Source organism: Lichenostomus cassidix, chromosome Z (genome assembly GCF_008360975.1).
Source record: "Lichenostomus cassidix isolate B80296 chromosome Z, HeHo_3.0, whole genome shotgun sequence".
Taxonomy (NCBI): Eukaryota; Metazoa; Chordata; class Aves; order Passeriformes; family Meliphagidae; genus Lichenostomus; species Lichenostomus cassidix.
Genome location: NC_139511.1, coordinates 57,947,025 through 57,964,982, shown reverse-complemented (window position 1 = coordinate 57,964,982; position 17,958 = coordinate 57,947,025). Strand labels below are relative to the sequence as shown.

General features: G+C 37.0%; 1 protein-coding gene across 2 annotated transcripts in view; it reads left to right on the top strand.

Moving 5' to 3' along the window:
- The window catches only part of MTREX (Mtr4 exosome RNA helicase), a 49,200-nt gene that overhangs the window by 17,532 nt on the left and 13,710 nt on the right, over window positions 1–17,958 (top strand). For both annotated transcript variants that reach the window (XR_014847080.1, XM_085043559.1), the window contains exons 15-18: window positions 2,382–2,507; window positions 14,336–14,486; window positions 16,228–16,400; window positions 16,733–16,801. Coding sequence is in view for 1 of the 2 variants with exons in the window: in XM_085043559.1 (XP_084899685.1) it covers window positions 2,382–2,507; window positions 14,336–14,486; window positions 16,228–16,400; window positions 16,733–16,801 (519 nt within the window). In the remaining variant the exon portion in view is untranslated. The remainder of the gene's footprint in view (window positions 1–2,381; window positions 2,508–14,335; window positions 14,487–16,227; window positions 16,401–16,732; window positions 16,802–17,958) is intronic.

Genomic DNA, 17,958 nt, shown 5'->3' with positions numbered 1-17,958 from the left:
GAGTGAAAGACGCTATGCCCTCTTCACCGATGGGTCCTGCCGAATTGTAGGCGCAGATCGGAAATGGAAAGCTGCAGTATGGAGCCCCACACGACAAGCTGTACAGGCTACCGAGGGACAAGGTGGATCGAGTCAGGTTGCAGAGCTTAAAGCCATCCAGCTGGCTTTGGATATTGCTGAACGAGAGAAATGGCCAAGGCTCTATCTCTACACCGACTCCTGGATGGTAGCCAATGCACTGTGGGGATGGTTAGATCGCTGGAGAAAGGCTAACTGGCAGCGCAGAGGAAAACCCATCTGGGCCGCTGAGATTTGGCAGGACATCGCCACCCGGGCAGAAAAGCTGACCGTGAAAGTTCGACACGTGGATGCACATGTACCCAAGAGTCGGGCTAATGAAGAGCATCATAACAACGAGCAGGTGGACCGAGCTGCCAAGGTGGAAGTGTCACAAGTAGATCTGGACTGGCAGCACAAAGAAAAATTATTTCTAGCTTGTTGGGCCCATGATGCCTCTGGTCATCAAGGGAGAGATGCGACATACAGGTGGGCTCGTGACCGAGGGGTGGACTTGACCATGGACAACATCTCACAGGTCATCCACAGCTGTGAGACTTGCGCTGCAATCAAACAGGCCAAGCGGGTGAAGCCTCTGTGGTACAGTGGACGATGGTCAAAGTACAGGTATGGGGAAGTATGGCAAGTTGATTACATCACACTTCCCCAAACCCACCAAGGAAAGCGCTACGTGCTGACCATGGTGGAAGCAACCACGAGATAGTTAGAGACCTACCCTGTGCCTCATGCTACTGCCTGAAACACCATCTTGAGTCTGGAAAAGCAAGTCCTGTGGAGACATAGTACCCCTGAGAGAATCGAGTCTGAAAATAGAACCCATTTCAAAAATGGCCTCATAAGCACCTGGGCTAGAGAACACGGAATTGAATAGATATACCACATCCCCTATCATGCACCAGCTGCCGGGAAAGTTGAACGGTGCAACAGACTACTTAAGACCACTTTAAAGGCACTTGGCGGGGGAACCTTCAAAAATTGAGAACTGAACTTAGCAAAGACCACCTAGATGGTTAACACAAGAGGTTCTATCAATCGAGCCGGTCCTGCCGAGTCCGAACCTTTGCACACAGTAGATAGAGATAAAGTCCCTGTGGTACACGTAAGAGGTTTTTTAGGAAAGACTGTTTAGATTAGTCCCACCTCAAGCAAAGGCAAACCCATCCGTAGAGTAGTTTTTGCCCAAAGACCTGGTTATACTTGGTGAGTGATGAAGGCAAATGGGAAAACCCATTGTGTACCACAAAAAAACCTTATCTTAAGTGAGAACTCTGTAGATGATAATAGAATAAGGGGTGGATAATGTCCTAAGTTGCAATATAGATGTAGTTAAGTATTCTATTACCACCAGCTGTGAGCCGTTAGCTGCCATCACCTGCTAATGACCCACTCCGGATGACAGGCAATGGGCCATCCGTTAGCTGTTATCAGCCACTAATAACCCACCCCGCATGACAGGCAATAGGCCATCAGGGACCCACCGTGTAACTCATGGACTTACCTCATCCCATTGTGAGATGCTCTGCCGAAAAGGGAAGAGCCAGGTGTTCCCACCTGGATATAACCTGGCCTTGGAACTGCCTGAGCTAGCGCTACCTACTGGGTTCCCAGAGGACCAGAGCTACCACTGAATCTTCAGCTGGAAACTAGACCTTCACAAGATCACCGCTTCAACTAAACTACTTCAGTTAGACTGCTACTACCACCCTAACAGGGTGTTAGGTTGTATCTGACTTTGTCAGTGCTTTTCCTTGTATTATTTCACTTATTTTTAATTTCAATCTTGACTTGTGATCTCCTACTGGTTTGTTTTCAAACCAACACAGTTCTTTATAAACTCTTGCATTTCACAGCTAGGAGGCATAAAAATACTCTTGCAAGTGTCAGTACTTTGATGTTACTTTTGAATAATTTGTATGAAATAATACATTATTTGAAGATGGTGGAGATGCATTATGAGAATGTTGAAGATACAATATGAAGATACCATGCTCAGCAACCTGCCATTATAAAAGACATCAGTGAAATTGGTTTTGTGCTTTTTAAAATGATCCACCACAATTTTGAGCTATAGGAGCATTAGTTAAACTTTTTCTGCTGACTTACGTTATTCATAGTCATGGATTTATATCCTTACTTACTGATAATTGACTAATTAAGTCAATCTGTGATAACTCTTCAATAACACAGAACTATTCTTTGCTAATTTTTATACATCATGGCCACTTACTGTGGAATTCTAGTCAGCACTTCATGTGTTCTTGCTATTTTCTTGATGTTTATTAATTTTTCTCATTTTATCCTAGATATCCTCAGGTGAATACATTCAAATGTCAGGTCGTGCAGGACGCCGAGGTATGGATGACAGAGGAATAGTAATTCTTATGGTGGATGAAAAAATGAGTCCAACGATTGGCAAGCAGCTTTTGAAGGTAGGAGAGATGCTATTTTGTTTCTATTCTCCCAATAAGCTTATGCTCATTTGAGTAATGTTACGAGCCAAATTATTCACCTTAAACAGGAAGATCATGCAGATAGAAGATTACAACTCCTAAAAGTAGCTTTCACTGAATTCTCATAGGAGTTTCTAATATGAAACAAAATTAGAAAACTAATATCCTTATTTGTACAAAAGTAGTATCATCCTTCGTTGTATAAAAAAGGGCTATCGGGCAGGACAATCACAACTATATCTTGTTTTCTAGCGATAGCACTACTGCTGTAGTATTCTGTATGTTTCGTGCTGATTGCAGTCCATTTAAGGGTTTTGCTGAACTAGGAGAAGGTTTCACAACAATTATTAAATTCTTGGTTCTGTAATGAAATAAAACTATTAATGGCCTATCAATGTGATAGACAAAAATGGACAAGGTCATGCAAAAATGAGGTACATACAATAAATAAGGAGAGTGAAATGGCTGTCAGTGTGCTAAAATCAGCTATGAAGAAATTGACACTTCTGGCAGAAGACACTGAGGTTTGGAAATCAGGAGTTGAAAAAATCACTTGTGGTCGAGATGGGCATTAAATCACAGGACTTCCCCAAACTGTAATGAGAGTTGTTACAGATTATGACACTAATACCCTCTTGCTTTATAATTTGAATATGAAATAATCTCACTCATTACATTTCTGTTTAAATTCTGTGGCAAAAATAACCACAAAGAAATATCATAATATGTTGTGTGAGTTGCCTGTCTCAGACTGCCTACATTAATTGTGCAGATGTTAAAACTCAAAACTTGGGGAATTACATTGTGCTCTATTCAGGAGCTTGTAACCTGAATATGGCAGTTAATTTGTGTTAAAACAGCACTTAGAGTATTGCTAGGCTTAGGATAAATTGTGGGAATCATCTTAATTCAGCATCATGTTACGATAACGAAAGGCATGTAGTTGTTGCCCAAAAAAAATAAGATTGCCAGTGGGTTTTTTTATTCAGGCAAATAAAGAACAACGGGAAAAGTACACGGCTGCTGCTAATTAAGCAGAAGTAGATTCTTGGTTGTGTATTTTTCAGTGCTACCTGTTAATTCATAATATATGTGTAAATATGTACATTACATGTAGTTTCTACACACAGGTTTGCCTTCTTAAAGTCACAATTTTCATGAACGTTGCATTATGGCTAACTGAGAAAAAATCAGTAAAATAAGAAATTTCAGAAATATTAATGTATGGTAGCATTAGGTTTTTAATTGATTTCTTAGTCTTGGTTAGATTTGTGTTTTCTCAGTGGAGTGTACATATTTATTTCTCTACATGCACTATCTGACATGTATGAAGTAAGTTTTTAAACTGGATTTTTATACGTTTTTAGGACTGCTAAAGATGCAATAAAGATGCAATAAAGATGCAGTTTTTTGTCACACTTATATTTTAAAAGGTTTTACCCATATGTACTTCCACAGCTGAAAAATAAAGAGCAGGAGATACAAAGAGAAGCAAAAGAGAGTCCTTACAGATAGTATTTATTTTGTGTATTTATAATCTGTACTTATTAAAAGGTCCCCAAAAAATTAATTTATATGAAATAATTTTTAATAGCTTAAAAAAAGCATTTCAAATATTTAACTTCATACTTTAAGAGATTATAATCTTACCCATTCAGAAGATGGGGTTGAGAGCAATTGAACTTGGTCTGAATGAATGAAGACAGAAAAGGAACTAGTAGATTGCTTAGTTTCTTTTTGCTACTACTTTTTGGGGGTTTTGTGTAGATTTGAAGGAAATAATAAAGACTATTTCTTTCATTGGAACTACAAGGCCTTTGATTTTTACCCCTTTTGAATTATAAGGAAACAAATAAGAGTAATGGAAACTTTTTTTCTTTCTGTTATATCTTTCTCTTCTTCACTGATCCAAATTAATTCACATATTTCATTGATTTTTCACACTATTTCACTTGTAGCAAAGACTGAATTTTAGATTTTTCTGGAGAAGATAAGAAGGGGCTAAAATGAAGTTCTTAACATTTCTGTAGCTTTGGTAGCTATTCAGCCAGTTGCTGTAAAGGCAGTAAAAGTAATCTTTTATGAAATGCACGGTACAGCACAAAAAGCTCCCCTTTTTTTTCCTTCTTAAATACAAAGCCTCTAGAGGAAATTTCATGTCAAACAGGCCAAGAAAATCTGTAGAGACTAACATTGCTACTGTATTTATAATTCATAATCATCATTAAGTATGTGTCAGTTAAGTTTTACTGACTGGCAGTATTTGTAGTAAGATTATGGTCATGTCTAGCAGTAGTGTTTTGCTTTCAAGATCAACTAAAGATTTATAGAAAAAACTCCAGAGGAAATAAATTACCCCTATTGAGAATGATAGAACATTTACATAGAACATTTTTGTCATAGCTCTTCAACCCTAGTGTGTGTCTGCTCCAAGCCATTTCCTGAACACTAGAGCAAAACATCTAGGAATCCTGTTGTCAGCTGCCGCCTGCCACGCTGGGTGAAGTGAGAGCTTTGGGTGTTTTGTACCAGCAGCATTGCTGCAGCTGTGCTGCTTGGCTGTGGCGCTGCTCATTGCGACATTGTGTACAGTACTCCAGACCAACATTCAGCATTCCATTCTTACATGGAGTTCTTACAAGGGACATTTGTAAATATTTCTTAAACTCAGTAATGTACATTTGTATTCTGCAGTGTAACTAGGTTTTTTTTGTTTATCTTTAGCATTTATTTGACCACTGAATATTTAGTAAACTGGTGAGTTGCATAAATCTGTAAACCTAAATGCTGACAGTACTATTAGGGCAGCTTTCTGAAGATGGAAAATTGTAATTTTACGTTTGCATAATACTAAGAAGTGGTTTTTTTTCTTTTTTTTTGTTTGTTTCATTACTTAAAATCTGTAGCTATATTGTGTTAGTTTAGGTGAGAAGTGTTAAGCTTCTTGATGCTAGATGGACTTTGAAACCAGTAGCAGCATCTCTCCAGTTGGAACTTGGCCATCTTACAAGGATGTGTTCCTACAGAGAGAGTTGAGTTACTCAACAGTGGTAATTTGTTATGTCTCTAAAAGACAAAAATCTTAAGCTAATTATGTCACCAGAATGGATGATTGTACTCTGAAAGAAAATGTGCTACATATGTAAGTTACTGAACTTTGCATTTGAGCATCTACTCAAATTTATCTGCAGTGCTTTGGATCTACTTACACCATCCCAGGAAAAGATAGATTTACTGAAAAATTCAAAGAATACATAGAATTGTAGAATCATCAAGGTTGGAACAGACCTTTAAGATCATCCAGTCCAACTGTCAACCCAGCATTTACCAGTGCAAGCCCTAAACCACTAAACCATATTACCCAGTGCCAGATCCAGACACCTCTTAAACAACTCCAGTGATGGTGACTACCACCACCCTGGGCAACCTGTTCCAGTGCCTGACCACCCACACAGTGAAAAAACTTTTTCTAATATCTAACCTGAATATCCCTATCTCAGTTTAAGGCCATTTCCTTGGGTCCTCTCACTGTAGGCACAGTAGAAGAGTCTGGACCCCACTTCACTAACAACCTCCTTTTGGGCAGTTGTAGAGAGTGATGAGGTCCCCCCTGTGGCTCATCTTCTCCTTTATCCAGGATAAACACCCCCAGCTCCTTCAGGTGTTCCTCATAAAACATGATCTCTAAATGCTTCATGAGCCTTGCTGCCCCTCTCTGGACATGCTCCAGCACTTCGAGTCATTTCTGAAGTGAGGGGCTCAGGCCTGAACACAGCACTCGAGGTGTGGCCTCACAGATGCCAATCCATTCCCTAGTCTTGCTGGCTACACTGTTCCTGATACATTCGTTTAGCTAGGTAAAAAATATAGTAATTTGCTTTCTTGTCATTTGTGTATGGATCATGAAGTGCCCTGATGCCAAGCTGCTGGAGATACTCAACTAGCTACATCTGGTTCCTTGGCAGGGCCTCAATTTTATAGAGCTGGCTGTACTGTGCTTATTTGGCCTATATGCTGTTATTAGAAGTCTGGCTGGTCTCTTTGCATTTTATTTTTACTTTTAAGTTGTTCTGTAATACCAGGCAAATGAGCAGGACAGCAGTTCATACAGTTCAATAGTTTTGTCTGCAAACATCAGCTTAACATGCCATCTTAATTACACTTTTGTTTGACTAAGTTACTGCTAGGGGGTTAAAAAAAAAAAAAGAGCCTCAGGAGTTGAGAAATTTACCAAATCCTACTTCGGGAGAGAAATACTTCAGCTGGAGGTTGGCACTAATACTTGTTGGAAAACATATTGCAAAATCTAAAGTAATACATTGCCCATAGTGGTTTGAGGACAGTAAAATGTTCTTATAAAGTTGTGACATAGGTGAAAATCACAATAAAACATATAATTTGGATACTTTATAGAAAGTATTCAGATAAAATTAATTTTAATGTGAAATACTTGTTTTTACTGTGAACTGCTAAACTTTTCTTGTCCTTATGAAGCATGCACTGCTGGAATTTTCCAGGCTTTGATTCAGGAAGGTACTTAACTTTTAGCCTTAATTTAAAATCAACAAGATTTTAAATCAAGTCAACAAGATTTTAGCATGAAATCACAGAGATAAGGGAAATAGATATTCAGTCACCTTTGTGAGGAGGGTCACAGTTTTGTATATAATTATGCAAGCCAGCAGATGGAAGAGAACAGCAAATAGCTGTTCTTGCTGATGTTTGCAACCAAAATACAGCAGAATGGGGCACATCAAATGGTGTGTAAAATGTTTTGTCATTCTTGAACTTCCCCTCAGAATTTTCAAGACCCTGTAGGACTAAGCTAACTAGTATTATTTATTAATTGTGGTTGCCGCTTGTTAATACCACAAAATATTTCAAATTTTATTAGTTCAGTCTGTAGACAGCAGTTTTACTCCAGATTTTTGGGAAATTTACTTTGGTAAACTCATCATTGCAGATATGAATGCATTTTGTCAGTCGAAGCTAGACTTTTTTTTTTCTCTGTCTTTATATTCTTAGTAAGGGTAAGTTTGAGATGAACAGATGACAAAGGTACTTTTTAAAATTTATTTTTATATTAATATTTTATATAAGTAGATGGTCTTTGCTAGGGAACACTTTTCCTTTAAGTTAAAACGTACTGCATATTTACTGAAATGGTGAAGTGTCATAATATAAATACATCACTGTCCTGATAACCTATAGCAGCAAATCTGTTGAGGATCTCAGCTAGCTACTTCTTGAGGATAGCGATACCATTTGCTTTTTCCGAAAACAAGGAGAAGACCAGAACTTGGAGTTACCAGTCTGAAGTAAAACTATGTCTACAATGGTAGGACCTACTGTATTGGAGAGGGTGACTGAGAATTTCTGTGATTCAGAAGGGTAGTATTTGCAGGTGAGAGGTACAGAGTTACACTGTTTACCTTCTAAGTCTCTTTTTACAACTGGAGCATTTGTTGAACACAAGCCTGAGGTATTTTCACCAGCAAAGCCCCCTAAAGCAGTGTTTTGAGACCCACAGTGGCTTCTGTTTGTGTTGGTGAAACTGGTTTTGGGCAAAGCAGTGAGCCTGATTGGTAGTAAATTTGTGCTTAAAATAGCTGCTTACCATTGTCTGTTAAAAATAACTTAATGGAAGAGTTTTTTGTTGATTTTGCAGTTGTGCTAATGTAGCTCAGGGTAATCCTGCTATCAGTGTAACTACACAGGGAATTTTTATATTTCTGAGAGAGTCCTGAATGCTCATGTGGTTACTCTATTACTGATACATAGAATAAGGTATGTTATTATCAGGAGAGGTGTTTCTGTGTCTTACAGTGTATCAAGCAGTCACTTACATTTTTATTTAATAAAGATTTTAACAGAAGTTCATAATGATTGTCACAGACCGCTGTGAACTTAAAGTAAGTGTACTTGTTTTACCCTTACAATGAAACAATTGAAAGATCTTTTAATTATTACCACTTTATTCTGTTCTTTGCTCTTTTTGTGAAGTGTTTTGTTATTTCCTTTATGGAATCTCACTGATTCAGTTTATTTCTGGAAATACTGATAAGTAAAAGAAACTGTCACTGGACCAAAACGGTGTAAATTATGTTCTGTGTTGTATCTAATTTCATGATTATGAAACCTACTTTATTATAGCTTTGCAAGGTGGCTCTTTCATCTTTGTTACCCCATAGTGTCCCTATGAATTTATTCATTTCAGACAGTATTTGCCATCTGATGTTCCCATGACAGGCTGGAGAGCAACAAAGTTATGTGCAGGATTGGTTCCTCAGTCTTCATGGGAACAAATTTAAAAATGTAAATGTTTTTCTCCCACTGTAAGAGAGAACAGAGGGAGTAACCCTTACCAAATGTACATCTTGCTCAACAGTACATGCCATTATGCAGCAATGACAGCTCTCACATGTCTGGTTAGATAAGGCTTCCAAGTCTTAGCAGCAGTAAAAAAAAAAATACTATGTGTATCAATTCCATGCACTGCTCTTCTTCATCCCAATCTTTATATCTTTCTAGTTTACGTGGGCAGGAAATGGTAGTACCAGTAAATACTGTATGCCCTGTTGGATTGTTTGGTTGTATTAAGAAGAGGGTCCACTCTGAAATTGTTGGCAGTTAAACAAGGAACACTGTATAGCAGCTATAATTTTCAGATTTCATACTTGTTTTTGTTTTTAGTTTTTGACTAAATGATTTCTGTAGTGAATTGTTTATGGTCATATTCCTGATTTTTAACATTATCAGCTCAATTTAGTCATTCTTTTGCAACCCAGATATTGGAAAACTTGAAAGTTTTGTGTTAAGTTGTGCTTAAAATTTTTCAAGAAGTGGTTGCAAGCACACGAAGTAGGTAATTGATTTCTGGTAACTTTAACTGATATATGCAGGCTGTTCTCATAGATCCAGGCAATTGTCATCCAGAGGGATAGAAAAGGTTGCAAAGTCATTCTGCTTTCTAAAAACTATTCAGAAAAAAAACCTGTTGCTACTGTCTTGTTGAATAATTGGGGTGAGTGTGACTGCCCTCTCTGAAGGAATGAGAAGGAAGATTACTTGTAGAAAGATGGTTGGAGAACTGGGGTGGTAGTTCTACAGCAGTAAGTCATGGATGCAGTGCATGTTTGAAAGTGACTTGTTGATGCCTTGTTCAAGGCATTCGTTCTCATCAGCTCTTTTTGCAGTTCTGATCAGTTAGGCTTTTGCCTGATCTTCTGCATTGAGTGGTTGGTGGTTCTTTCTCTAATATGTAGCTTTTTCTATGGAGACAAGGGGGAGGCTTCCTCAGAGACTGAGAGATACTGAGGCAAATAATGGTGTAGCCTAGCTTGTTGAAGAGAAGGTTGATGTATTTGTACAGGAGGGTCTGTGGAAGAGGGTGTACTAAGTGCTTCATAGGATTTTTAGGAAAGTGAAGTAATTGATGTGGGAGGTGGTGGCCAGGGCTTTGAGCAAACAAATGGGTTTCAAGAGGAGCAAACCATCATGGAGAAAATGTAAGTTAAAACTGATATGCACCTTATTGTATCTTGGCAACAAGCAAAATCCAGAATAGCTGAGCACTTTAGAGTATGAAGGCTCTTTGAAAGTAAGTTACAAAGGAAAAACCCATCTTTTCCATGTTCCTGTCAGTAGTATATCCCATCTTTGCTTCCCTCCACCATATGCATCTGACAGGTGTCCTTAGGTAAGCACTAAATGTCTCTTCAGTAGTCATGACCATTTTTAGTATTTGCAATAAAAGGCTGATTGTTTACTCGTGCCTTGAGTGCACTTACACCAAAATACAGTTGTTTTATACTAAGATTTTCTAATACTGCTGTAAAATGTTGCTGCTAGGTAAAGGAAGGAAGGGCATGTAGATGATTGCTCCCTGTGGAGTGTGAGTCTGCTGATAGCCTAGGGTAGTAGGTAAAGACTAAAGCACACTGCAGAACTCACTGGCAGTGCTGAAGGTGTAATCCAGTGAAGCTACTAGAGTTATATTTCATTTGAAGGAGTAGTAGTTCAGGTTTTCAGACAAGGTAAGCTTCTCAGAACTCTTGATTTCAAATGTATTGCTTAGAGAACACTGAGAAGTTTCTGAAACTTGGAGAAGGATGTGTCTATGAGATGATGGAATAGGAAAAATTCACAACTTTTGCCAAAACCAGATTTGTATTTTAACTGCTGTGTCTTAATAGAATGATTGTATTTTCAAATGGTAAAATGCTGATCATGTGTTTAAAATAAAAATTGCCACATCAGCAACTGGCTCAAACATCACTTTTCAAGCAAGTATGCTTTATGTAATCTTTGAAATAGCTGGGTTTTTTGGTTTGTTTTTAAATCACTCCTTCATAGTTGAACTCTGATGATTTTGAAAAAGCCTTTAAAGTGAATCTACAGGAATTGTTTGATCTTTCTTAGTGTGTTCTGTGCATTTATTATAGTTGTATGAAGTTACGTGTTTTCTAACTTCATGATCACATTTAAGTGGGGGTGTGACACCTATGGTTCTGTTCTTTCAAATAGTTTATAATCTTGCAAGCACATAGTGAAGATTTTGCCTCCAAGATGTGAATGGATTGTCAGGAATGGAAAGAGGAATTGTTCCATAGTGTGATCAGAGTGATCACACAGCAGCTTTTTGCCAGATCTCTAGTGTGTGTAGCCAGCTGGTGAGTGTATTCCAGCTTCTTTAGTTGATGCTGACACTGGCATAATTACTGTGCTGTTCTTTAGTAAATGCCATTCTTTGGCATTCTTTGGTATTTTGTTATAGAGAGGCAAGCTTTTTAGGGAGTGATAATTTCTCTTTCCTATAATAAATGATATATTTAGAAAAAGGGACAGGAGCTTGCATACATACATGATCTTTTCATCAGGTCTAAAGAAAAAGCTGTGTTATATGTTGGTCAGCATCAGCCACAGAAGTTTGTCATCTTTATGTGATGTATCAGATCAGAAGTATCTGTAGAAACTTGAGCACTGCAGCTCAACTGTTGATGTTGTAATTAGTGACATTTCTGTTGGTAGAGACCCATCTGTGGTGATTTCAGAACTGACAGTATTATTTTAAATACACATTTCATGATCTAATTTAAGAGGCACTTCTGCTCTGAGATGCATCACTTGAGGTGTGTACACAACTTAGGTGTGTATTTATGATCCACTCTCAGATGTAATCTAGAATGACTGAGGCGCCATGGGAAGCAAAACATTAGGCTGCATGATTTATCTTAAACTTGTTTTACACGTGTTTGTACTGGTACTTTCATAGTATAAACATATGCTGAAGACTTCTCTGTAACTGTTGTGTTCTTTACTGAGGCAAAATAATAAAGCAGTGAGTAGGATTCTAGCATTTGTACGGTAATCTCAAAACTCTTTCTCACTTAAAGCAAATCGGATTACAATACTCTTAAATCTTGTACATGTGAAGGAGTTCTACATTCAAACTGTCTCTTGCTAAATCTGATACCAGTACATCAGTGAATGTGGGATCTGAATTTCTGATAGTGCCTTTTGAAACAAAAAAGTGTGTATTCTAGTATTGTAATTTAAAATCCAGTACACTTAGCTTGATCTAGAAAAGCACTGAATCTGAATTTCAGCACTTGCATATATAAACTAATCATCAGTTAATTTTTAAATAGCCAGTGATTTTTTTAATTAGGTATGACAAGGAACTTTCTCTGCTAGATACCTTATTGTATAGAAAAAAGCAAATAAATCAGTTGCAAGAAGATATAATTTGTTTTAGGTAAAGCGAATTTTGAGCTTAAAAAAAGATACAGAATTGCATGTTTTCTAGTGTCAGCATTTCTGAGCTTCTGACTTGTCTGATAGAATATGTGGAACTTCAAGAAGTCATATAGTTGCATGAAAAATGTCTTGAAATATCCTTATTTGCTTGTTACGTTCTAGTTATTATTTAAAACATTTAATCATAACTGAATTTACCTACAGGCCTTGTTGAAATGACAATGCTTGTTAAGTAAATCTCTTATATTTACTACATACATTATTTTAAAAGAATGATAGGTACAAAACCATTGCAAACTGTTGCCCATTGTCTTTTATTATAGTTGTAGGTTAGATTTCACTTGCCATTTTATTCCTCACCATGCATCGTTAGTGGATTGCTTGTGTCTTCAGAGAGCTACTACAATTTTTAGCAAACCTTGCTATTTTTCTATCTATGCCTTTTTAAGATTTCTTATAAGTCCAGCCCTCTTCAAGTCTCTGGGAAATGTTGCTTTGAAAAACACCAAAATTGCACTGGTTTTCTGTTCAGTAATTCACAGGAGTTTGGATTTTAAAAGTCCCTTAAACACTAAATTATGTTACATTGGTGGTGGTGAGTGTGTTGTCATAAGCATTTCAGGAATCAAGGAGGTATGATAGTCCATGTGCTTGTTAGCACCTGCAGTGAGCTCTGAAATATTTTTGAGATCTCACTTGGTTTTATGAAAAGCCTATTTTTGTTGCTGCTCTACTGTATTCTCTCCAGCTGCTTGTTGCTTCTGTGTTCCACTCCTTTAGTTGCACAGAAGTTGTAATTTTCTGCTTCATAACTCCTGACTTTCCCTTGAATCTTTTCTGAAGGATTGTCAGGCACCTTTTTCTTTGATACTGGTTCTACTTGGATGAAGGTTACGCAGCACAGTTGGGCAATTTTATACTTCAGAAGTCTGTGGTTTTTCTCATCTGATTTCAGTGACTTGGTGTATCAGGATGGCCTTCTGTGCTGACATTTAAGTGAGAGATGGCTTCTTAGGCTTGCCCTTGCTTGGAGAGGCTGTATGTTCTGATCTTCTAGATATTTATGGACACTGTTGAACTGTTTTGTTTGTTCTTTGAATAACTGGTTGTTGTAATCAATATCAATTAAGTGTTTGCCCTTTTATGGTAACATGGTTGTCCTCTTGGGTAGAGTTTAGTGACAGCCATGGTGAATCTGACCAAAGAAGCATTTACTTAAGTCCAGTACCCCTTTTTGACAGAGGACAGTAGTAGATATTCTTAAAAAATACGAATGGGTGAAGAAAGTAATGTGATGTTTTCCCATAATACCTTCTCAGCATCCCTCCTTCTTGGGTTAATCAAAATAGCCTGTACATACCACCTTGTAAAAAAACATTTAACTTCTCAGAATCCCAGAATGGTAGAGGTTGTAAGTAACCTGTGGAGGTTATCTTGTCCAAGATTCCAGCTCGAGCAGGGTTATCTAGAGCAGGGTGCCCAGGACCACATCCCGGTGGGTTTTGTGTATATCTACAAGAGGAAAGTCCACAACCTCTCTCAAACAACCTGCAAATTACAATAGTTTTATAAGGAGTTATAATTTAAGTTAAAGAATTTGCAGATTACTTATTTTTGAACAGAATTTCCAGAACACCAATGTAATCAGTAAGTCTTAAGACTTGCAAATAAGCTTTTTTTCAGTGTTAAAATAATGGATTGCTTTATAATAGTTTAGTAACTATTACTTTAAAGGTAAGGCAATGAAATTCAAATTGTAAACTACAGGAAATATCTAAATTTTTCACCTGGACTTTTCATTTAATTCAAGTGTAATTTATAATATCATAGCTATGATGAGTACCTATTCAGTAAAAATACTTTACATGTTCAGCATAATAAAATTGCTTACGATTTTATGAAACTTGTAATCTAAATTCAAGACAAGTTGTACAGTTCATCAGAGCAGCTCCTCGTATAAAATACGGTGTCATGTTTTATTGGATATGTTCTTAAATGTTGCAATTAATATTTTTTTCAAATAGACAATATTTCTGGATCTTTTTCAGGGTTCAGCTGATCCCTTAAACAGTGCATTCCACCTGACATACAACATGGTATTGAACTTGCTTCGAGTAGAGGAAATTAACCCTGAATACATGTTAGAAAAATCCTTCTATCAGTTCCAACATTACAGAACTATTCCAGAAATAGTGGAAAGTAAGTATTGCTGCATGTTGTTCTTCTGTGGGTAGGTATAAAATATGGTGAGGTTGGGTAGTTAGACTTTACTGTGCTCATGGGAGTTTACACCTCTGCAGTTTTTGTCTTCCCTGCCCACAGTTGCCACTGCACCTTTTGTGGCCATGTTGCAGTTCCAATAAGAGTATTTTCCTCTTATTCTTAGGACCTATACTGGTATGTGCTGTCAGTTGATGAAGAGACCTTTCCTCTGTGAGTCAGACAAGAATGGTTGTCACATTGCTAAACTATAGGGCAGGAAGAAGGAAAAACAATTTAAAAATTCCTGTGGTTTATTTGAGATGCAGGGAAGAAAAATCATAGGGAAGAAAAGTCTTCCACCTTTTAATATCTCAGTACAATCTGTAAAAAGAACTTAAGCACACTGCATTCAGAGTAGTGTAGGTAAGAAATTTTTAATTATAATTCAAAGAAAATTAGAGAGGACTGAGACTTTATTTGCACTCCATTGAGTAACTGCATTTTTAGCTATGAGCTTTAACTAGTGAGTTTCTGTGAGCCAAAGTCAGTCTCTGGAGATCTCAGCCAATGTTTGAGAGTGAGGCCTCTTTCAAAACTTGATCCAGGTAATGAGAGGTAATCACAATTAATAAGTAGTTCACCTGTTCATTTGTTAATAGAATATTAAGAGAGAAAGTGTGTATGTGCATGTAGCTTTGATAGACATGTAGAGGGAAGGTTGCAGTTACCTTTCTGTTAGTTGCAGGTGCAATAATATTTAAATATAGTATTTATTTCCTGAGACCTTCTCTGTTCCAGTTGGCTTGTATAGATCTTAATTCTGTCATCCCAGCATTGCTGTTTAAATAGAAAAATGGACCTGAAGAACATTTTTCATAGTTCTTGGACAGTTTCAGTTTAGGCACCATACTGGGCATTAGAATTTTGTAACCTCTTCAGCTGCAATTAAAAATACAAAGGAGAGAATTGGCTACTTAGACTAAGGAAGAAAGTATGCCGTGATTATGAATGAATGGCTTATTTCTTTAAAAAGCTGGCAGGTAAAAATAAGGAGTTCTTCCCAAAGTTGCCTCTCAAGTCCCAGTGAAGTGGGATTTCTGGGCCACTTATGAGCATTCAAAAATAGCATGCAAGAGGATGAGTTGGTAGAGAGGAAAAAGAGATTGTTATAGTAGAGAGGAAAAAGATTTTTATAATCTGTCCTATATTTATATTTGCTGGCAGCATTGCCAGAATGAGAGAATGAATCATAGAGCTTAGAATAAAAACTGATTTGCCTAAATAAGGTGTAAAAATATTTGAGGAAGAAAATACTGATGTTCAACTGATAAATCAGAGCCCAAAACCAGTCAGTAAGAGCATCTTCTAACAACCACTCTCTTGTTGGAACACATCTTTATAGAAGATGCCTTTGTGCAATCTTACATTTGTAGGAGGAGGTAGAAAGCACTAGTAGGCATTGCATACCTTCCTACAAAATCACTGCAATTGGATGTCTAGCCTTTTCCAGTTTCTCAAGCTAGTTGTAAAAAAATAATATTAGTATTTAATTGTCTATAAATAAAATTCAGTGGGCAAGTTTACAGATTTCTAGCTTTCCAGAGAATGGATTATTGTAAGTAGAAAAGAAATACTAAAAGTGGTGAAAATATTGGCCGTGTAGATCTGAAAGTGAAACACTGATTTCTCAATCTGTGTGAAGCTATTAATTTCCATGAGATTTTACTTTTCATTATAGGAGTCAATAATTTGGAAGCACAGTACAACAAAATTGTAATTCCCAATGAAGAAAATGTGGTGATATACTACAGGATCCGCCAGCAGCTTGCAAGACTGGGTAAAGACATTGAAGAGTATATTCACAAACCAAAGTATTGCTTGCCCTTTTTACAGCCAGGAAGACTGGTAAAGGTAGTTTGATTCTTTTTTTGTTGTTGGGTTTTTTTGGGTTTTTTTGTTTTTGTTTTTGTTTCATTTCTTTGCTTTTCATTTCTACCTGTTTATGAAATTTGCAAGGTTCCTTTGTGTCTGCCCATTTACCATCTTGAAAAATTACATGCGTCACGCTAAGCACCAATTTCGACTTCTTTGCTAAGCATTCAATAATACATTAAGAGAAATAATATTTTCATAATGAATAATAGTCTATGGCTGCTGGTGTAAATATTAAAAATACAAAAAGTTGTGTTTGCTAGGATATGATTATATGGGGCTTATTTTAAAACATCTTGTAATATTTCCAGGTGAAGAATGAAGGTGATGACTACGGATGGGGAGTGGTTGTTAATTTCTCTAAGAAATCAAATGTTAAGGTAAAATACACATTGTCTCCATTACCAAAATACACACTTTACTGTTTTTTTCTGAAAATAAGATAAAATTCCTATTTCCTTTTAGTTTTCAAAGGCAAAAAACCTCTTTCACTCCAGATTTATAAAAAGCTCTAAACTTCCTGAAGTGAAAATGTAAAGGAAAAAAGCTATAGAAGATGGAGAAAACCCCAAGTCTTGTGTTCAGTTTTTAACTTTTAACATATTTGTGAAGAAAATGCTTGTTTTTACATAGCACTGAAAGTGTTTCAAACTAAGTTGTTTCTGAGACATCACCAATGCTACTCTGAGCTGTTCATGAGAAAGATGCTGTGTTATTTCCTGTGAGAAAATCTACAGACGTGCTGAGGTTTGAGAACACAGGGAGACTGACATTTAGCACTGTGAAGATGATAATCTTAAATGGACAAATTGTGCCTTGACTTCTAAGTTAGTGCATGAGACATGGAATTGCTTGTCCTCTGAGACGTTTCCACAGAGTTGGGAATTTAAAATACAAATTGAGCAAAACAATAGAAATGGATCTGAGGACGTTGGGAAAAAAGGACAGAGGGCAGTTGTGCAATAGAAGCCAGACTTGGTTTTACTTTCAAAAATGCATTTTTATAGTTGGTCTCTGCGTAACCCCTAGACAATGTGTTGGTCTCCCTTTCAGAAATGTTTTGACCAGCTACTCTGCTCTCTAAATTAAAACCTAAGTTAAAAGCATGTTTTGGTAGCTTTTTTGCTATAATTTTAGCAGGAGAGCATTAGCGTTAATTACTAGGTCTAAATGCCAAGTTGTCTTTGTTAAGTTCTGGGGGTGCTTGTTCATTTTGGCATCTTTTGGTGCTTCTGTAATATATATTCATTAAAGAGGAAATGAGAAAAATATGTCCATACAGAACTTATTAAAAGAGGTGTTATTTTGGTTTGCCATCTTCCTTTTGAAAGTCATATTTCTTTTTTCAAGTTAAAAGCAGGGCTGTTACTGCTGTTGCTTCAACTTTTGCTTGTAGATTGCTTTTCTCATAGAGGCACCCAAGGAGTAAACCAGATTTCCCCAGCTTTCTAAGTAAATTTGCCAACTTCTGTGTCATTCAGAGGCACTTCTTCTATCTCTGTCATATTTTATTCACATATATATTTGCCTTCCCTAT